General features: G+C 47.3%; 1 protein-coding gene across 1 annotated transcript; it reads right to left on the reverse strand.

Annotated features, from left to right (window-relative positions):
• Window positions 1-1,947: 1,947 nt before the first annotated feature.
• TMSB4X (thymosin beta 4 X-linked) lies at window positions 1,948-4,102 on the reverse strand. Its single transcript, XM_043458767.1, has 3 exons — window positions 3,946-4,102; window positions 2,805-2,918; window positions 1,948-2,389 (listed from the first exon to the last, which is right to left on the reverse strand). The coding sequence occupies exons 2-3, from the start codon at window positions 2,902-2,904 to the stop codon at window positions 2,355-2,357; spliced, it is 135 nt and encodes a 44-aa protein (XP_043314702.1). The 5' UTR covers window positions 2,905-2,918; window positions 3,946-4,102; the 3' UTR covers window positions 1,948-2,354.
• Between the last annotated feature and the right edge of the window lie 18,565 nt (window positions 4,103-22,667).

The raw sequence follows: 22,667 nt of genomic DNA on the forward strand, positions 1-22,667 counted from the left end.
CAACTTTTACCTAAGCTCCCTTGGCTTGTATTATTTCTGGGGGTTTGTGGGGGGAGAGGGTCTAAGACTCTCACCATCATTCTAACGGTGACCCTCAGGTCCCCTTTGTGAAAAGCACGGTCTACTCCAAGCGCAATTGTGAGGGTATAAATCCCCAAACTGATTCATAAATACCCCAACCCTCTGCAAAGATCCTCTCTTGGGAAGAGAACTCTGTTTCCCATCAAAAAACAAAACAAAAGCAGCCTCTCTCCCCTGCCCCCACCTCCATGTACAGCAGCAAAGTGTACAATGTGATAGATACATGCAGAAGCTTTTGGGTTTCGCCATCCCACACACCAAGCAGCCAAAATTCAATCCTTACCAGATTTCTCATTTTACTGTTTTTTTCCTCTGGCTACGTTTGAGCTTTGTAGTCCTGGGAGAGAAAGGTCTTCTCTCCCATCACTTGATTTCATGACTCACCCGTTTCCCCTTAAATGCTCATTTTTATTTTAAAACTGAGGAAGACTGGAGTTGTGTGCATTTCTTACCATCTGATTTCATCTTGGCATTGTTTGAAAAATGCACTCAGTAAACACCTGGGCTGGGTTTTATCTTTGTGCCTTGGACATTTTCATTTTGCCCACACCCTTCCTTACAGGCAGGAAGAGAACACGCAGGGCTGGGGCGGCGGACTCCATCTTGAGAAGGCTCCCGGACTTTGGGGCTCACTGCTCGGTTCTTGATCGATCCAGCAGGGTGAAGCCCTCCAGGTTTTGCAGCCGCCGGTTTTGCACCTATCCTTTCCCTTGTGAAGCAGATAAAGGCTTCTCGGTGATGATCTGGTTGTCTATAAACCACAGGTAAATGGTTTCCTGTGCCTTTCTCAAAATAAGTGTTGAGCAAAAGGAAACGCAATCAACCCATTTAATCATAATTAACAATGTGCCCTCCAGCCTTTCTCCTTAAAAATGGGTATTTTCCTAAGTCCGTTTTTTTTTTTTTTTTGGTGGGGGGATTGTTTATGTCTTGGACATTTGCATTGTGAATCTCAGCTTTGCTTAACTATTAAATCAACTATCATTAAATGTTTTCACTTAAAACTAGTAGCTTTTTAAAAAATATTTGCACCCTTCTTTATATAAAGGAGGAATCCATTAAAGACACCCCTTCTCCTTTAAAACCCTGCTATCTTATTTCCCTTTCTGCACCTTAAATGCCCCTCCAACAAGGACTTGGGGGTTTTTACCCATCGATTAATATAGGTATTCAAGTAATTGAGAAGTTAATCAAGGACTCAAAAAAGGTAAAGCTCTGAAGGGTGAGCCTGTTAAATCCTATCGGACTTATACAGCAAAATTTCGTCCTCGCTCAGCTACTGTCCTTTAAATTTGACGATTTTTCTTTCATTATCTAGATTGAGAATTTTAAGTCATATTTACTAATCCTAAGTGCACCTATTTTGAAGAAAATTTTAAATATTGAATTCAAATTGGAGTCAGCCGTTAGACAAAGAAGGAAGCGCGTCTTCAATCCTTTATAAAGCAGTCGTTAAATAAAATGTCGTTTTCCCATATATGGCAAGACTGGTAACAAGCTAAATACACCAAGTTTGACACCTGAAGTGGTGTGCTATGAATTATACCACCTTCAATTTCTTGATGAGATGAGAGGTTCAGTGTAGGCTTATCAAACCCTTTAAAAGTAAAGGACTGCAGATATTTTATCAGTTTCCACTCAACTCCAGATACCAGGAATTCAGTCAGCCTAAGAAAACGAACCATTTCCCAATTACCCAGTGTAGACGAGGTATTTGGAATACCTGGATGAAACCCATTTTGGTCTTTTATCCGAATTGCCAGATATTTGTCATCTATCACCCCCCAGGTCACCCACTTTGGACCCTTTTACCGAGATTTCATCTGAGTAAGCCGCTCCTTTCAGAGACCAAAGCGTCACACCAGCCAGGTTTTAAAACTTTTTATTTGCATATTAAAAAAATTGTGCATTCCAATAATTAAAATTTGAACAACAACAAAAAAAAATGGCACTCTGATTAAACTGCATTTTACAGCCCGCAGAACACCTTGGACCAGCTTTTTACTCTAGATTTCACTGTCGTCCCACCCAGCTTCCTCCTTCACCAACATGCAAGTTCTTTTCCTTCCCTGCCAGCCACATAGGCAGATGGGAGAGGCAGGCGCGGCCTACGTTGTCAGTAGTTCTCCATTCTTTGATGTGAAAAGGGGTAGCACAGTCATTTAAACTCGATCCAACCTCTTTGCATCTTACAAAGTTAAACAGCTAAAAGAAGTAAAATAAGAAGGCAATGCTTGTGGAATGTACAGTGCATACTGGCGGCGCACGCTTCATTACGACTCGCCTGCTTGCTTCTCCTGTTCAATCGCTGTGACCGGAAAGAAAAAAGATGGAGCGGGTGAAGATGCGAATTCAGTATAGCCTAACACAGGATTACAGTCCTTTCTTTTGAAAACATCTCCTTATCATACAAATTCTATCAAGTACCAATACGTATTCCATCATGAAATGCTTATACAAAACAGAACATTTTTACAGATAAAAAGGATACCTGTATTTGCATATTAATATGGAATATTAAACACTGCATTAAGTTATTAAACCCCATTGTTTGTTGGCTGCAGTTTTAAATTAACGTTTGCAAGCCACCAGAATCAAAAAGCTGTTGGCTCCTCCCGCACTCCCTGCCCCCACCCCAATTCTTCTCCCAGCCCCTCCCATCCTCTCCTACCCACCCGGCCACTCCCGCTCAGCCTTTTCGAAAGAAGGGGGGGGTGGCTTACTTTCTTTCGAAGGCAGTGGGTTTTTCTCTTGCGTTTCCGTTTTCTTCAATTTCGACTTATCGAACTTCTCAATCTCCGCCATATCGGGCTTGTCAGACATTGTTGCAGAGGGCGCTGCAGGTAGAAAGCCAAGAGGTTGAGGGTGAGCCACCCAGCCCTCGTCTTTCTGGGCTCAGAAAACGCGTTCTGCCTGTCTCCTGCCTGAAAACGCACTTTTAACTCCTTCCACTTTCATTCAGGGCTAAACATCTTCCTCTTTCTACCAAAAAAAAAAAAAAAAAAAGAGCGCTTCCCCGCTGCCTTGAGGATTTCAAAACCCAAGGGGCCAAATTGGGAAGACCGCCCACGGTTAGGAGGCGGAATCTTTCGCAAGCGTGAAATTAATCACTGCCGATTAATTGCGGCGTTTCAACATAAAAGTGAAGCCATTTCAAGTTTAAGGGGAAGAAAATCGAGTAAGACGCTTAAAATGAAGCCAAGCCTGCACAAAATGTTTCTTTTTTTCTATACTTGGCCTCTTCCTCAAAGATGCGAGCCGTGCGGCTTTCTTTTCTTCTCACAAAAGCGGCAGCTGCGGCCGGGCGCCACCGACCACCGCCCTACCCGCTTCCTCCCTTCTCGCCAACAATGCAGCCAGCCGCACACAAAGCTAGATCGATTAGGATCTGCCTTTAGGAGCAATTCGGCAGCTCGGCACGTCCCCCTGCAAGAAGGACGTTTTCGAGAATTCATAATATAGCCCCGCAGCCCTAAACCTAACAGATACAGCCCACGAAGCCACCGGAGGCGAGAGAAAAAAATGAGTCTGAAGCTCCGAGCTTGGGTGGGTGTGAGTTGGAACAAAGGATCTTTCTATTCCCGATTCATCATCGCCTAAGAGGCTATGCAGAATGCCTTTGAGAGTAGGAAAGAAAAAACTGTTCCCTTCCAAACGGCAATAACAAAAAGCCAGTTTTATATATTTAAAAAATCACCGAATTCCCGACCCCGTTACCCATCTGAACCGTCTGGCATTCCCCATGCTCCCGAGGAGCAGCCTTTTCCCAGGACCACCCCTCGTGCTGGGTTTCGGGGTTGCGGGCGGCCAGCGCGGGGCGGAAAGGGGAGCGGAAGGCAGGAGGGAGGGGGCCCCGGGGCTCACCGGAGCGAGCTGCGAGCGAGTGAAGTCTGGTCTGCGCTGTGGCTGCTGCCGAGTGCCGAGCGGGGCGCAGCGGGCGCAACTATATGCGCGCTCCTATGCAAATGAGGTGACGTCATCCGCCCGCCCGCTTAACTCCTTCGCGCCGGGTTTGGTCTCCTGAACGGCGTCCGGGGCCTGCCTGGCGTTTGTGGGGGGGCCCGCGTCCACCCATGCACCAAGGCACGACGAGGGCGGCAAAATAAAGCGCGTAAAGCGCCCCCTCCCCGCCGCACTTGCTTCGTAACGCATCCCCCTCCCCTTTATGTCGGTTCTAGCTCCGTGGATTTTTGCAGCGGCCGCGCAAAGCGGCCCTTGGGGATCCGAGCGTGATAACTAAGGGCCTGGGTGGTACCCTAGCGGGACAGGCATTCCTTTACTGTGAAACTGCCTTTGTCCGTAGCAGACATCCCCCAGCCGGGGTGCAGTGTCCCTCGCCTCGCGGCCTCGCCCACTTGCAGCGCTGCGACTCCTGTGACTCAGCTTTCAGACCAGTGGAAGCCCTACGCCCCACCCTGGCCCTCTTTGTCTCCTCGCTAGCATTCTCCTAGACTTGACTGGGAAGTAAAGCACCCTTAAGTGATTTTTTTTTTTTAAGGAAAATTTCCTCACTGAAACACGTTTTGTTTTTTTTTTCCCCAATGCTGTAATTGTGGTGGGCACCCAAACCAAATAACTGGAATATGTGCTAGTTGGTGGTGAATTTTTCGGGGGTTTATTGAGTCCGTCGCCTCCCTCTTAGAAAAATGAAAAATGAAGTCTCAAGTTCAAGCTCTGCTATTGACTTGCTGCCGGACCAGGAGGAAGTTCCTTTACTTGCCTGTTCCTTATTTCCCTAAATTATAAAAGTGATTGCTATAAGGAGGCCCGGGTACAAGGCCAAAGGCTGCGATCCCATTATGTCTAAAACCTGGAGATTAAATTGAAAAGGCTAACTCTGTATTTTGAAGGGAGTCTTTTGAGCAGGATTCCATTTTGAAGTGCGTATCTGAGTTACATCCGGAAACGGGGAGCTCGAGGTAGAGGGGAATAGTTTTCAAAATGGCACCTGACTCGGTGAACACGAGGGACCCCCGCCCCTTGCGGCTGAAACAAGTTACAAATACCGTGGGGGTGGGGCTGCCCAAGGCCCTCCTTCTCCCTCAGAAAATGTTTCTAGAAACCTCTTGCTGGCGGAGGCTTTTGTCTCACTGGGGATTAGAATCGATTGTTATATAGACCCTTAACAGCCACTTCAGGAGCACCTTCGACTTCCCCATTTCTTCGTCCACTAGACTTCCTTCTTCGTGGTGGGGGGCAGTGACCGTCTGGTTCCCCAGTTCCTGCTCTGCTCGGCGGGCAGCCGTTCTGTTCCCGAACTGGGGGCACTGAGCCTTCAGGCAGGCACAGGATGTCGCCTCTCGGGTTCCACGTCCCTCTGACCTGCCCCTAGTTGACTGGTCGGTGAGTCCACTTTATCGTGGAAACTCAGGGTGGATTTGGGCCCCTTTTCAGCGGCAGCCGCTTCGTGCCAACACCGTTTCTCTGGGGTTTGGAGAGTCCAGTTCCCCTCACCTAGCCGCTGTCAAAAATCATTTCTTTCCTCCTCAGTCTCCCGATCACAAGGGGACGGACGCCACTGAGGCTCCCCGCTTTTCCCTGAGGCCTTTTCCTCAGAGAGGGTTAGGCCTTGCAGAGGCAATGCAGTAGTAGAAGTCTGCAGAAGCCTGGAGCATTTTTCCAGTTAGGTAATGGCAGCTTTCCTACTGCCTGTCTGTTTAGATACCGATAGAAAGGAAGGGAAAGTGGGGGAGGCGACTCTCGAAAAGGAAGAGAGGCCGAGTGTTAGCCCTGATGGCCTGACTTGCCTGGGGTGCTAGAAAGAATGGAAGGGGCAGCGGGAGGCACATGGAAGGCAAATGCGAACTCAAGGAATATTCCTCAGAGTTGTGTGACCCTGGCCTGAATTTTTCTGTGTTTTCTCATCTGCGAAATGGGCTTGTTCAGTCCTTAACCTCTCAGGGTTGCTGGGAGGCCAAAATGCTTCAGACAGTGTGTGGCACTGTTGTTATTGTTTGGCTTTGTATTATTATTATTTAGGATGGAAGGTTGAGAAAAAAATGCTTAGAGTGTTTGGAATTGACTGCGCATTTTACATTAGTTCTTTGTCTTATAAAGGACCAGTTGACTGAGATTTTTGTGAGATCTTTTGCTAATTTTTCAGCCGACAGAAAAATAATTCCAGGCAGGCATTGGAATAGGGGCTTTACGTTTGTTTTCACCTTTCCTGCCCAGGGCCTTTCCATGAGGAGAGATTTACAGGTGGGGAAACTGAGGCTTAGAGATCCAGGGCTGTGAAAACTCGGCCAGTAGCCACTCTGCGGTACTTATGCTGAGAAAATTCTTCAGCCCCAGGCCCCGAGTCTGCACCTGAGACCCAGCAGGAAGTGCGTGAGGCAAGCTGTCTTCTTTCCCGCAAGGCCTGGTTATGTAGTGGTTGCTCAGTTAACAGTGAAGGACGACCTGGGACTAACTGGGTTCAGTGCAGAAGGCCCTTGCTCCTGACTCGACCCCACTCTGCCCCTGTGACTCAGGCCACTATGCTTTCTTCGCTTCAGTCCTTTCAACATTGATGTTTTAGACGTCAGGGGGTCCTTCCTGCCTCCTAGAAGCTGCCTCCGTAACTGGGTTAGCATATGCTGGGCCACCACGGGAGGTGGGAGGTCTCAAGCCCAAGGAAAGACTAGCAGTTTGGAGGGACAAAAGAACAGCAAGTAGAGTGTGCTCAATGCTCTCCAGCAAAAGCTGAGGAGACAGCCCATCCGGCCCCGGCCCTGCCTTCCTCATCTTGGGGGCCATAGACCCCGTGCAGACTGTGCAAGAGACAGCCTGCCCTGGAAGGTGGCCAGCTCCAAGCCCGTGCCCCGTGGAACCAGGAAGCGGTGTCAGGGCACGCTGTGTTTCATTTTGCTTTCCTGGGCGGGCCGGACACAGATTTGGAGCTATTTCCAAAGCTGGAGAAACAGGCCTTGAAGTCTGTTGAGTTCAGGAAGATTCATCCTATTATTTTTAAGTGATTTTGTGCACAGCACTGACCAGAGAAGAGGAAAAGGAATGGGGATGAAGCGAGGCTCCCAAGCTTTGCTTTCTGAGGCCCAGGTCCCTTGGTCCGTGCTTCGGGGCTTCCTGCCATCTGCCCCTACCTGCCTCAATCCACCTTCCCCTGTGGCCCCACAAGCTGCATCTGTTCATCCAAATCCCCTTAAAGATACAGCCCAAGCCCCCACCCCTACCCCACCGTGATGACAGGGAGGTGATATTTAGTGGTCTCACTATGTATGTTGGATCCTTGGTTAAAAGTCCTTTGTGTATAACATCTGATTTAATTCTCACCCTGCGCAGGGGCTACTAATATGCCCATTTTACTGCTGAAATAGCCGAGGCTCAGGGAATTTAAGTAACTTGCTGGAGATTATCTCCCAAAGTCTGTCTACCGTGTCTACATCCCCTGCCACGGAGGCCTATCTCTACTGGAGTCCCCAGCATGGGCAGCTCCACATTGCACTCAAGTGCCAGGGAACCAAAGGTACCCCCAGCAAGGGGCTGAAAAGGAGGGGATGCTACCAGGAGAGCAGAGGAGAGTCAGAGAACACTCTCGAGAAGGTCGGACGGGGGGCTGCTCACTTCCCTGTCCGCTTTGTTGATCTGATGGAATCTTAGAGCCGAGGGGAACTTTCCAGGGGATCTCATTCCGCCCAGTTCCCGTCTGTGGCTTGAATTCGCCTCTACAACATCCCCTCCAAGTGGTTACTTGGCCTCCTCACAGCAAGGGCAACAATAAGAAGGCAGAGAACTTTCCAGTACGTGCAGGGGACAAGGATTTTCGCCCAGGACTGCATTGAATGGGAAAAACTGACAGGAAATAAAGTGGAGAGGCAGGCAGGGGCCAGAAGTTATAATAATAACAACAACCAGAACCAGCACAACAAAACCAACGGCAGCAGTGGTCATGCCGGTAATAATAGCCAAGAGTCTTTGGAGGGCTCGCCATAAACAGGGGAGCTTCTCATGTATCTCCCCAAGTACTTGTACACATCTCTGACAGAGGCACCCGAGAGAGTCTTGGAGAAATCAGATAACTTACCCCAAACCACACAGCAAAAGCCTGAGGCAGCGTATGAACTCAGACTAGCTGGCTCAGAAACTGCCTCATTGAAACAACACTTTTCTAAAAAGCTACCCTAAGGCCTTTCGTCGTCGTTCTTTAGGCCACCTCAGGGTCGAGTTCTGTTCCATCGCAAGAAACCATCCAGGGTTTCCAGCACTAAAACGTTTAGGCATACATATCATAGTCATAGATCATATCAATTAAAAATTTGCCTGCTCCAATTTTCAAGTGATTTTGTTACAGTAACCCAATCTGCTTTTTGCCTCCTCCGACACAGCCTGACGTAGTCGCGGTAATGAGGATTCTTTATCATGAACACTGGCAGTTTCACACAGCTTTTCACTACTTTAATATTTTTCCCCGCAGTCATTCATATTATGGTGGTTAAAAAAAAAAATTAGTATGTCAAATAACATATTGAAAGGGGAGGCATTATGTACAGCCCATGGCCTTCTGTGTTATAAATGAAACTTTTTATTCCACTGTGAAGCCAAATTATCATTAGCAAGTAGGAAGTGTTCATGTATTTTAATATGCTTCTTTGAAGGACGTCAAAGCTTTTTTATAGAATATAGTTCCTACATCATCAGCAGAAGGTGGCTAATGGCTTTACGGTGAGAAAAATGAAGCTCAGATGGGCAATGGACAGGTGGCCCAAATTTGGGGGACACCTCACATGGGCCTTAATCAGGCTTCTTGGATGACTGACCATTTCTCCTCCCCTAGGCTGGATTTTTAGGCCTGTGATGTGTGCTGTTGCACAAGGCCCCACACTCACAGAGGCACTGTGCTTCGCTTAACGCTCTGCCACCGCCATCTTGAAAGTCTTAATAATTTTGAACCAAGGGCCCCGTGTTTTCATTCTGCACTGAGTCCCCAAGTTATGAAGCCAGTCCTGCCCCTCTCGTTCTCATTCCCTCTATGCTCCCAATGCCCCTGGCTTTTCCTGGGGTCCACTGACTCCTCTGTCTCTTCCTCTGCCTGGAATGCCCTCTTTCATCTTGACCACTCAGCTGCCCAGTTGTGGAAAGGTTTGAGTGTATACATGAGACGGTTCAGCCTCTCCATCCTCTGCTAAGCTTCAAAGTTGCTCTTGGAGCTGGTGGCCTGGGGTAGTCACCACCTTTTTTCAAGGAGCTATGCCTGGTGCATATGCCAGCTCTTGTCCCTTCTTTTCTGGCACATTATTTTTCCTAATGGAGGGATGCCTGCAGTGATCGGCCTACTTGCACATCAGAACTGACTGGCACATACCAAGGCCAATGAAGGAGCAAGCCTTTCCCAGCATCTCCACCCACTTCCCCAAGTCTCCCTGGAGCCTTCCCAGGGAAAGAACCTCGTGGGCATCATTTCCATCAAAGCAAGAGGAGGGGGAGGATGTCATCTTTTCACCCAAAGGCAACGCATGGAGCAAATGAAAGCACCAAGAAAGAGAGAGCTGAGTTCCAGCTTTATGCCGTGCCATTTATAGACAGGAATGAACTGAGAGGGTCAAGATGATATGGACAATTGGGATTCCTAGATACCACAATGACCAAATCTCACTTTAGGAAATAGATTTAACTAAATATTTAAAAGTTAATCATATTCTTCACAGAGGTAAACAGTTAATGTTCATACGACCCAGCAATTCTACTTCTAGGTATGTGCCCCAAAGAACTGAAAGCATGTACTCAAATACTTGTATGCCGGTTCACAGCAGCACTATTCCAATTGCCAAGTGGGAACGGCCCAAATGTCCCTCACTGGATGAATGGATAAATGAAATGTGGTCTAGCCATATGATGGAATATTATTTAGTCATAAAAAGGAATGAAGCACTGATGCATGCTGCCACATGGAAGGCCCTTGAAAACCTGCTAAGCAGCCAGATATGGAAGACCATGTATGGTATGATTCCATTCCTGTGAACCATCCAGAAGAGACAACTCCATGGAGACAGAAAGGAGATTGGAGGTTGCCAAGGAGTTGGGGACGGAGAAAAAGGGAGTGGCGACTTAACAGGTCCGAGGTTCCCTTTTAGGGTGATGAAAATGTTTGGGAACTAATTAGAGGCAGTGATTGCACCAGGCTGTGAATGTGCTAAATGCCACTGAATTGTTCACTTTTAAATGATTAATGTTATGTTATGTGAATTGTAACTCAATTTTTAAAATGGAAAAAAAAGAAGAAAAGTGAATCTAGTCCCATTTCCTCACTCCCCAGGGTCTGGTTCTGAGGAAATGGGAGGGGAGTCAGGGTGGAGTAAGCTTCAGGGGTTCTTAACTCTTTTTGTGCCAGGGGGAACTGAGGAAACCTCTAGACTCTCAGAATTATATAAATGCAGAAAACAAAAAACCTGAGGCCACAAATGAAAGCAGTTCCATTTCCATAGAGTTACCGCAAGAGTTGTAAGCATTGTGAGGTAGTGATATACACGCTTCTTTCTGCATTAAATAACACAATTTAGGAGGAGGTCACACACCCAGCATAATTCAAACTGGAGATGAGTGTGTAGATAATCTGCGAAATGTGGACACGTATAAAAATACCTGTAATTTCTGTTGTTGCCTCAGTCACAGGAGCTGCTGATAACAGGGGTTCCTTGCTGTTACGGACGGAATGTTTGAATGGAGGCGGGTGTCTATAAGCCAGGAAGCAGGCTTTCACCAGACACTGAATTTGCCAGCACCTTGATTGTGGACTCCCCAGCCTCCCAAACTGTGAGAAAGAAATGTCTTTTGTTGGACTTCCCAGGTGGTCCAGTGGCTAAGACTCCACACTTGCAGTACAGGGGGCCTGAGTTCAATCCTTGGTCAGGGAACTAGATCCCACGTACCACAGCTAAGACCCGCTGCAGCCAAATAAACAAACATTAAAAAAATAATAAATGTCTGTTGTTGAAGCTGACTTAAGAGATGTGCCTCACGTAGCCTTGAAGGACATGCTAACACTCGGTTAGAGGTTGATGCAAATAAAGATGTGATTTTTGTCTAAGTTCATGGATTCTCTCCAGAGATCACTTGAATGTCTGTGGACCCCAGTCTATCTAAAAGAGATGTCTTATATGGGAGAATGGCATTGAAACATGTAAATTATCATATGTGAAATGAATCGCTAGTCCAGATTCGATGCATGAGACAGGGTGCTCAGGGCTGGTGCACTGGGATGACCCAGAGGGATGGGATGGGGAGGGGAGTGGGAGGGGGGTTCAGGATGGGGAACATATGTACACCTATGGAGGATTCAAGTCAATGTATGGCAAAACCAATACAATATTGTAAAGTAAAATAATAAATTAATTAATTAAAAAATAAAAATAAAATAAATAAAATAAAAGAGCTGTCTCTTGAACTAGAGAAAGTCCCCAGCATGGTTTCTGAGACAGAAAGGAAGAGACAGCTACCAATACATCTGGGCTTCCCTGGTGGCTCAGACGGTTAAGAATCCGCCTACAATGCAGGAGACCCGGCTTCCATTCCTGAGTCCAGAAGATCCCCTGGAGAAGGGCATGGCTACCCACTCCGGTGTTCTTGCCTGGAAAATCCCATGGACTGAGGATCCTGGCAGGCTACAGTCCATGGGGTCACAAAGAGTCAGACACAACTGAAGAGACAGCACGCATGCACACACACATATCGGATAAACCACTGAAGAACTCTGCTGTGGAAATTTAATCTACTCCTTCCCCCTGCATGCTGTTTGCATGGCCTAAATTCCACAGTCGAGAACAGATTACCTAAAAAGGTTTAGGTACTGGCTCAGAGGAACCAGCATATTGGACAACAGTTGGGAAAAAAATTAAACTAACACGATGGGCTAACAGCTTACAGGTGTCACCTTACATTCTGGGCTACGGTAATTCTTTTGTAATACAACTCACATTTATCTGATGTTTCTACACTTTATCAATGCATTTTCTCATTCTGGCGTCATTTTATCCTTCAAGCACCCTTATGCAGATAAAGGAATGAGGTGCTGGAATCAATCTTTCCCAGAGGATGAAACTCAGAACAGAGAGGTTTCGTGACCTGCCCAAGGATATTCAGCTGGTTAGCTGAGCCAAGACCATAAACTAACTCCTGACTTGAAATGGTAGGCCCCAGTCCTCTAAGCATGGTTTTAGGTGTCTAGAGCTCAGATGATGCATACTTCAGGAGAAAGATTTGAGATCTAGGATGACAAGGAGCCGAATTCAGTCACTTGTGAAACACAGTCATCTATGGACAGTATTATTAATATAACTAACTGTAGGATGGGGCTTCCCTTGTGGCTCAGCTGGTAAAGAATCCACCTGCAATGTGGGAGACCTGGGTTCGATCCCTGGGTTGGGAAGATCCCCTGGAGAAGGGAAAGGCTACTCACTCCAGTATTCTGGCCTGGAGAATTCCACGGATTGTATAGTCCATGGGGAATTCCTCATTCATGAAAGTGGCTCACCCAACATACTTCTACACACGCTCTCCCCCCACTCTTATTTTACTACTTATGGTCCTTGGCACAAAGAGTAAGTGTACATTTGGACTTCAGTCTCTTTTTCTGTCTACATCCACACAGGGACATAATTTTAGTTTGGGCCAGGAGGAGGTATTTTAATGTCTGAGTTTTCTATTTTGTACTCTATGGCTATGTTTGCAGAAATGCCTTACTTTTTTAGCTAAAATACTTGATCTGGTTTTGCATATGAAAGAATGTAGCTGGCCTTGGTCCCTGGTTCCTGGGAGGGAAACTTTTGGCATTTCCCAAGTGTTTGGGGTGTCCTTATTATTCCTGATGGGCCCCTTTGGACCAGTCCCACTTGTTTATGATAACCAGCTGACTTACAGAAAAGTTGTAAAAACACAATGAAGAAAAAATGAAGAATTCCTGTTTACTCATAATCCAGATTCATCAATTGGTAATATTTTGCTTTATCATTCTCTGACTCACTCTTTATCTGTCATCTATCTCCTAAACCCTTTGCAAATATGACACTTTTTACCCCCAAATAATTGGTGTGCATTTACTAAGAACAAGGACCTTCTCCAGCATAGCCACTGGACAGTTATCAATACTAGGAAATTTCACATTGCTCCAACGCTGTTATCTTAGCTACAGACCTAATTCACATTTTGCCAATTAGCCTGAGATGGTCCTTGTAACTTTTTTTTTTTCCTGATCCAGGTTGCAATCCAGGAGCATGTATCACATTTAGTTGTGATGTCCCACTAGCGTATTTTAATTTAGAACTTCCTCAGTCTCTCTTGGTGTTCCATGACATGAATATTTTTGAAGACGACAAGCCAGTTGTTTTGTGGAATTTCCCTTGAATTAGGTTTGCCTGATGTTTCCTCGTGATTAGATTGGGGCTTTGCCTTTTTGGCAGGAATACTACACAAGGGATGCTGTGACCTTCTCAGGGTCTCCCATCAGGAGGCACGTGGTACTGGTTTGTTCCATTGTTGGGGATGTTAATGTTGATCACTCGACTAGTGTTCTCTGCCAGATTCCTCCATGGAGAAGCCATTATGCTATGAGACTATGAGACGTGCTTTTGATTGTATCTTTGTTCCTTATGTGGTGTGGCTCTTTTAGCGGTCCTCGAAAAGAACTCTTAGCCCAGTAACACCACAGACTGGGTGGATTACAAACAATAGAAATTTACTTCCTACAGTTCTGCAGGCTGGATGTTGAGATCAGAGTGCCAGCATCGTTGGGTGAAGGCCCTCTTCAGGGCCACAGAGTTCTCATTGTAGCCTCAAGTGGCAAAAGGGTTAGGGAGCTGTGTGTGTGTGTGGCGGGGGGGTCGTCTGTTATAAGGGCACTAATAACATTCAAGAAGGCCCCACCTCTTGATACCATCGCATTGAGGGATAGGGTTTCAACACAAGAATTTTGGAGAGGACATGTTCAGACCATACCAGTCACTCATGGTGGGATTAACTGTAACCTCCAAGCAGGTGAATTACTCTCCCCACCACACACAAACCCAGTTGAGATTCTATATGACATTGAAAGATCTGGAGAAAGCATGTCAGCACCATCCCTGCTTACAGGTAACTTGGCTGTTACTTGAGCAGTACCGCAGTATTCAGAGTGTACGCCATTTTCAAAGGAGAAAATTTAAAAAGATAAAACATGGCAAATATATTTTCACGAAGTAGACTCATGAGGGTCTTTTCTTATTAGATGCTAGGGAATGGGGTAATGGGGGCTGCTTGTTGAACCTCATAGGATATAATTTGATCTCAAAGGGCAGACCAGAAAGTTGAAGGATTCCCTTCCATCAGTGCCCTACACTGTGTTTAGAGTCTCAGAGGGTCTTCGACTAGCCTGGCATTGAATAGGTATTTGAGAATCATGTTTAGTTGAGGGGAGTCTGCTGTCCAGCTGCCCTGCTGGGGGACATGGACTGAGCCTTTGGGGGGACTCGTGGCTGAGAGTAACAATACAAGGCTCATCCCCAGAGGACTGTCCCATGTGTTCCAACATTCCCCTAATGGCCTGGCTGGCTAGGCAGAGTAAACACCCAAAACATCCACCTTACAGTGGAAGAAACAGACTCAGAGATGTAACATGCCCAAGGATGCTTGAAGAAGGAAACCAACCATTTAATGTGACAGTTTCAGTTTTCTTTTTCAGTGTCTGATTTGCATTTTCCTCCCTCAAACAGGGGCAGCAAGTAAAGAGAAGGTGAGGCCTCGGACACTGCAAAAGTTGTTCTGACTAGGTACAGTTGCCATCAGTTTTGTATTTTGGGGCGTGTTTTGTTGTCTGCTTTGCTTTGATGGGAACACACTAACATTTGTAGTTCTAAATACCCTCTGTTGGATCCTCTTAATAACCCCAAGAGCTTGGTCTTAGGATGCTCATTTCACAGATGGAAAAACCGAGGCTGCAGAGTTTGGCAAATGGCTCATCTGGTTCCAGAGTCTGGTCTTGAAACTCCTTTCACTGAGCCAGAATTGATGTGAGAAGACCCCTGCCCCCTAGGAAGCTTTCAGATGCAAATCAAATAAGGAACCCTTGTTTGTCCCTTTCAGACTGGCAAAGTGAGAAGGTGGTCACCAACCTGAGGTTGGTCAGAATGCAAGGAAAGGAGAGTGGGAAGCAGTTCTCCCAGGCCCTGGTGGGAAGTATAAATTCAACTTTTCAGAGGTACCAATGGCTTTCCCAGCATTTCTAACGTGATCTAGCGATTCCACTGTTAGAATTGTTTTCAATGGCTGTATTTGGACACACGCAAAGAGAGATATCTACATCCATATACATATATATTAATAACCTTTTCCCCATAGCACTGTTACTAAGAGGAAAACCTACAATCAACCTGTCTATTAATTAGGAGAGCACTTAAATATAGAATAGAATACCCAAACAATGGAAAATGATGTGGCTGTTAGAAAAAGATTGGGGCAGGCTTATTCACAATGCCCTGGAAGAATGTCCAAAATATACTTACGTGGATAAAAAAGAACCTCAGAAATAGTGTACGATCTCCTCTGTGCAATAAAAAAGTGAAGTGTATTGAGACAATTGCCAAAAGGGAGTTTTAAGAACTGTGAATAGAGGTTACCTCTGGGGAAGGAAAATAGACAATCCTCTATTATTTACATTTTTCTCAGAAGCAAGTACTATACCTTTCTATTTTAAAATATTTTAAATATCATTTTATGCTTTCATCTTTTATAGATTTTAAAAATATTCTTTATGGGAATGGTGGGGGACGCTATGTATTAATGTGTGTGGGAGCAGGGGGTATATGGGAAATCTCCATGCCTTTCACCCAGTTTTGCTGTGAACCTAAAACTGCTCTCAGAAATAAAGCCTACTGAAAAATATAAAGAGCTATATATTTGTATCCTTTCCTGCCCCCCAAAACTTCATAAAACCAACACAAATGGGAGCTGAGTATGCATTTGAAAAAAAAAAAATCAAATGTGACCTTGAACTTGGGGTTTCTTTAGTAAGAAAACACCTTTGAAAGGAAGTGAAACAGGCTGTCAGGATGGTGTAGGGGCATTTCCTGCTTAGCTACACTTGAAGGAACTTGAGTTCTTAAAGGGGCAGGAGGACAGTTTTCTCTAGACCATGGCTCTTAAAATCCAAAGTCAAACTGGCTATAGACAGGTCCCCAGTGGACCTCCATTCTAGAAGGCAACTCAAGTACAGTGGAGTTAGCTAGCCCTGCGCAGGCGCGGTTCAGAGCCATCCTTCTGGACAGCAGTTCTGTATTGGCGGTTTCCTTGTAAGGTGTGGGCACCACATTTCGGTTCGGTGGACTGAACTGTATTTTCAGGACATTCCGCCCCTGGACTCATGTAATGGCGTATGTGCGTGTCTGTTATCCACGTGTTGGATTTCTCTAAGTGGAGGCCCCGGGGGCCAGGCTGGCCCACGATAAAAGCTTATGCGGGTATAGAGCCTTCGTGTTTAGCTGCTGCTGCTATTTTTACATCTGCTCACTCATTCCTGTCCTCCTGACGGCCCAGCAAGGGTGTGACAGGGCAGCCGGCATTCCACTTAGAAGGGAAGGAATGGGACAGATGCTCAGCGACTTGCCCAAGGTCTCTGGGTGTGTAGCGAGCCCACAAGCAGATCCCAAGCCTAGCAGGTTGGCCTCCAGCCCAGCGCCCCCACAGGGGAGGAGCCGTGGTTTCCTGGGGTTTCATCATCCGGCCAGCCGTTTATGTGCAAGTAACTTTCCACTGACTTCTCCTGTGCCTGCCTCGAGGGTTAAGTGCCAATGAAGCGTGGCCGTGGGAGTTCTAACCAGGGCGGGGCCCACGTGGGTAGTGGATGAGGGGATAGCCTGGGAAAACAGGTGAGCCCAGTGTAGGTGGCATCGAGCCTTCCCTCTCTGCCTCTCACCCATGCCCACGATCCCCAGTGACTCCCACTTGGCGACCTTATGGGCTTCAGGGCCTGGGAGTTGAAAAAGGGTGGCACAGAGGAGGAGGTAGGGGGTGGGAGACAGAACGCAGCATCTTCACAGCTCGTTCCTTCTGACATCTGCCAACTGTGGATGCTCACCTCCGTGGAAGCCCAGCAGAGAAGCTGCACGCACCCGCCCTACAATCGCCGTGATCACTGCCAATACTGACATGATTCTGACGCCCTGGTGAAGACCGCATCTTGTGTAGCCTTGAAGGAAACCCATCTTCTCCTTTTCCCCACTGTTTCTCACCACACCCCAGCATGGATGCTTGATTTAGCATGTTAAAAAGGAAAGGTGTTCCAAGACTGGACTTTCAGATAAATAACAGCTAGCTTTTGGAGTCTAGGTTATCTCATGCGGTCGAGACATTTATATTTAAAGGTGATTCATCATGTATTTGAAAGTCCAGTTTAACGGGGCATCGGAGAGTTGATCTGGCAATCAGTACCCTGAGAGGGGACACTTAGACCTGTCCAAAGAGCTGTCTGTCCACCCAGATCCACCCAAACACAGGCAGGCAGACCGACAGACACACACACAAAGAGCCCTCAGTAAGTCTCAGGCCTCTCAGCTCTCCGCTAGGGCCTCCCGCCAGCCCTGCCCCACCGGGTCCTCTGAAAGAGGAGGGAGGGGGAGGGGAAGGGAGGAGGGGGAGAGAACTTTGGCATCAGGGGCTGCAGCCCAGAGGAGGCTGCAGACAGCCCAGCAGATGGGAGCCACCAACAGCACAAACAGGCCTGCGAGGCTTGGAGCTGGTCCACCAATCACGCCCGCGATCAGACCCAGAGCTCCTCTGTGTCAAGACAAACGAGCCGAAAGACTTCCCTGTGCTGCCTAAGGCCCGGCGGGATCTGTGCATTGAGCCGAGGCTCCTCCTCCTGCAGAGGCTGGCCCCGGCCCGGGCTTCTGGTGGCCGCACAAAGGCAGGATTGAGAACCAGCAGCCAGGGAGCGCCAGCTCCTGGGGACACAGAAAGTTTCTGTCCTCTCGCCCCTCGGCGTCTTCCAGCTCTCGTAGGGAGAGGCCGCCAGGCAGCTACAGCGGGGCGCCTGCCCTTGTGGACTTCTCTTTCTAATCGACTCGATGGACGGTGAATTTACATCAAGTAACACACATTCGTTTTAAGTTACCGTCTGTGGATGTGGACCACCGTGTACACCAGTGTCTCCATCATCCCAGTTGCTCGAGATACAAAGTATTTCCGTGGCCCTAGAAAGTTCCTTGCCTCTCGGCCATTTGAGAGACTTGGCTTTAAATGGCGCCCTCCTGGGTGAAGCTTTCTTTGACTTCCTGAAGCAGAAGGCAGTTTCCCCACACCCCCTGCCCTCGGGAAAATCTTCTGTTGTGACGATCGCTCCCCTTGTTGCCATCTGTCTGCTTGCTCCCTGTCAGGCCTGTTTCCTTGGGGCAGGCCTAGGTTTTATTTCTGTTTGTATCTCTGGGAGGCAGACACCTATCAGCCCAGAGGGAATAAAGCTTGCTGAATGCTCCCGGGGCAGAGTCGAACCCTGCAAGTAGGAAGATGATGAATCCAGAGAGTTCCTCTTCCAAGGCAGGTAAAGATCCGGTCACCTTCCCCTCTCCCCTGTGGCCTGGCTCAACGCAGATTTCTGATCTTTCATCAGTCTCTGTTTATCAGGAGCCTGTATCAGTAAACAAAAGAAGTTGAGAGCATCAAGCCCTAAGCCCCTGCAGCCGCCCCGAGCTGTGCAACTGAGGGGATTCAGGCTGGAGACAAGCAGGATACTGGCCCTGAGGTGCACGTCAAAGGAATGATTTCAGCGAGCCCAGACTCTTGTATCTTCCCCTACATAGGAAAGCACCAAATTCATTAACTGGAGATGTCTGGTTTTCTTTACCAGTAATCTTTTGACATGCTGACTCCTTGGCATTTTTGCATAAACTCCTATATTTCCTGGCTCCTCCCTTACCTCTTGAGAGCACTTCTGCAGAGTGATGTGAGAGGCTGTGATCTGGGCCTAAGTCCTCAGTTTGTCTGCCGAATAAAACATAATTCTCAATTTTTAGGTTGTGCTTTCCCTCTTTTTTTTTTTTCAGTCGACAACCCCATGTAGGAGGACCAGCCCATGAGTCCTTCTTTCCAGGACAAGCAAAAGGCTTAATCCACCCTCGTGATCATAGTGTCAGCTGATGGTAACTTCATTCCCGCTGACAACAGAGAAGTAATAATAAAGATGATATAACTTATATAGATGCTTCTGATCTTCAGTGTCATTCAGGATCATTGTAGAAAATCTGGAGAATATGATAACTGACATTTATGGCCTGCTTATCAAGCATGCCAGGGACCAATTCAAGCAATGCTCATTTCATCTTTAGAACAAGGTAATGTGGTAGGCATGAGGTAAGAACTAGCATTGTTAACCCCCCCACACACATCCTTTATAGAAAGGAACCACCTAACTTGTCCAAATCCCATGGCTAAGAAGTGGGAGCTGGGATCTGAATCCAGGCATTCGGGCTTGAGGTGGGCCACTACCCAGGCCCCTCCCAAATGTAAGAGAAGACTCTGGGAGAGATTCGGAAGAACACTCCTTTTTTCTTTCTTTTTCTGATTTTGTTTTAACTGCATAGTTTCTTTCCTCTGAAACTGACAATTATTGTCATATGATATAATTACATGCAAGGAACACAATCAAAGAACTGATAATACCTCTGGAAAGTGGAATATTCAGGGGGAAAAATCCAAATTGAGAAATAAGTGAATGTATAGCCAGTGACAGCTGTTCTTTTTAGGAAGTGAAATCAATTTTTGTCTTCTCAAAGAATTTCTTCTTCCTGAAGAAATGTATCCTGTTTGCTGCGGGCTCAAAGGCTAAGTGTATGTAGGTGATGACACCCCAAGACAGGCCTGAGGTCCCCAAAATGAGAGGCCAGGTCATCAGGCCTCAGCAGCTTTTCCTTTTCCCCCCATATGCAGATGGTAACCCAAACTCATCATTTTGACTTGCCTGGGCTTGGGAAGATCCCCTGGAGGAGTGCATGGCAAACCATTCCAGTATTCTTCCCGGGAAATCCCATGGACAGAGGAGCTGGGCGGGCTACAATCTATAGGGTCACAGAGAGTCAGCCACGACCGAAATGACTTTTCACGTGTGTGTGTGTGCGCGTGCGCACACACACACAGACACACAGAAGTTGTCCATTTCTCCCCATTTCCCTGCCTCTGCTGCCCCTCATCATTGTGCTCCTAGGGTGTCATCAGAACAGCTTCCTCTAGGCCATGCTCATGCCCAGGCTTGCCCTGTTCCACACAGCCCCTCAGGAGAGTTCTCTGACCTGTGTCTACATCACCTTCCAGCATGTTTCAAACGTATGCTATTTAGCAGCATGCTTCTGCTTCCTGCAAGTCCCCAGAGCTGCAGTCACAAGGGTTCCTCATCCCTCATGCATATGCCTCCCCATTGCCTCCACTTACAGACCACTGCATACACCGTTCCTGCTGCTAGGAATGCACGAGTTTGGGGAGGGGGAGGGAGGCTCAAGAGGGAGGGGACATAGATATGATTCTGACAGATTCCCCTTGATGTGCGGCAGAGAGCACCACAGCATTCGAAAGCAATTAGCCTGCAATTAAAAAAAATGCATAAGTCTCACTTCCAACCTCACAACGACCTGAGGAGATGGCCATCATAGCACAGATGTGAAGAGAGAAGGCTCTGGAATCAGACTCCCCAGGGTCACAGAGGAAAGGGGCTGGGGTCTCAGAAGAGCGCTCTGCTTGCTTCAAATGTTCTGCTGACCCCATCTTGAAATTCTTAGCCAATCTGAAGAAGGGCCCTGGGCTCACAAGTTATGTAACTGTCCTGCCTCTGGCACTGACAAGCCATGTAACCATAAAATAAAAATGACGGTGAAGGGCATAGAACGGGGGGCGACATGGGGAGTGAGCAGTAAATGAGACACTTTTTTTTTTTTTTGAGACACTTCTTTTATCTCCGTCTCACATAGGAGGAAACAAAGCCTCAGTGAGTTAAACAGCGGCCTGTGGATGTCACGTGACAGCAAGTGACGCAATTCACTTTCACTTCTCTGTGAATGTGAACTTTCCTACGTAGCCCTGACTTTTTCTCAGCACGTGATCACGGCTGCTCTCAGTGCATTAACTGTGTGGCAGTAGCCAAGACCTGCTCAGACCTCTTTTACTCCTTTTTCTAAAGCCTTGAAAGTAAGCCAAGCGCAGAGCTGGCATTTCTCACATTTGACAAATGAGGGCAGAGTAAATAAGTGATTAGCCTAAAGGCTCAAATCCAATTATCAGCTTTGCTGAGACAAAGATGGCGACATCAGAGTCCGGGGCCCCTAGAGCTCATTCATCACGCTGTCTGGAACCAGAACCTTCCTTCCTCTCTGCAGATTGTCCAACAGGACACACACTGGTCTGGGGGAAAGGCTACTTTTGGGGCCGATGGGTAGGTAGTCTCAATCTTTTTCCTGCAGCTCCCAGACTGCACTGAAGGAAGTGGGGGGTGGGGATGAGGTAGCTCCAGACACTACCAAGAGATGCTTTTAACTGTCCTGCAGCTGTGACAGCCCAGCCCCATGATTCTTGGTGATGATGAGGTGCAGTAATATTGCTAATATCAGAGTCTAGCATTCATTCACACATTCATTCATTCTGAATCAAGTTACCATGCTCTGGTCTTGGGGAAAGTACCATGCTGGCAAAAAGTGATGCAAAAGTGAGGAGCAAACTATCTTGCTGTTAGGAATTAGGGAGAAGACGGACAGGGAGGCCAAGAATTATAACCATATAATAAACCAGACGGTCCCAAGCTCCGGGTCACAGACCAGTACCACCTGTCAGATGAGCGGCGGCATTGGATTAGATGCAAAGTGCACAATAAATCTAATGTGCCTGAATCATCCCGAAATCATCCCAGCCCCTCTCTGGTGGCAAACTGTCTTCCAGGAAACCGGTCCCTGCAAAAAGGTTGCGGACCTACATTAAACGCTAAAAGCCAGGTATTATGGAGAACTCAGGGGTAAAAGCAAAGGCCTAGAAAGGGCGAGAGAGGGGGAAAAAAAAGCCTCTTCCAGAAGGTGGAAGCCAGTCCACTATATTCCCTTCCAACAGCAAATGACACGACTTCGGTGGCTTAAACACCACAAATGTATTCTTACGGCTCTGGACATCAGAAGTGCCTCATAGGTCTCACGGGACCACAATCAAGGCACTGGAGGGCTATGTTTCTGTCTGGAGACGCTAGAGAAAAATCTGCTTTCTTACCTTTTGCAGCTTCTACAAGCCATCCACACTCTGGCTTGCAGCTCCTTCCTCCATCTTCAAAAACAGCAAGGTGGGACTTCTCTGGTGGCCCAGTGGTTAGGAATCCACTGGCCAATGCAGACGCCACCAGTTCCATCCCTGATCTGGGAAGATCCCACATGCTGCAGGAGCAACTAACCCACAGCTAGGTCCCGGCGCCCACGTGCCGCAACTCCTGAAGCCCGGAGCCTAGAGCCCGTGCTCCGCAACAAGAGAAGCCAATGAAACTAAAAGCCACTACACCTGCAACAAAGAACAGCATTTCCGAGCCCCACCCCCTCACACCCCCCAATAGCTGCAACTAGAGAAAAGCCTGCGCAGCAATGAAGACCCAGAACAACCAGAAATAAATA

The sequence above is a fragment of the Cervus canadensis genome, chromosome X (genome assembly GCF_019320065.1).
Source record: "Cervus canadensis isolate Bull #8, Minnesota chromosome X, ASM1932006v1, whole genome shotgun sequence".
Taxonomy (NCBI): Eukaryota; Metazoa; Chordata; class Mammalia; order Artiodactyla; family Cervidae; genus Cervus; species Cervus canadensis.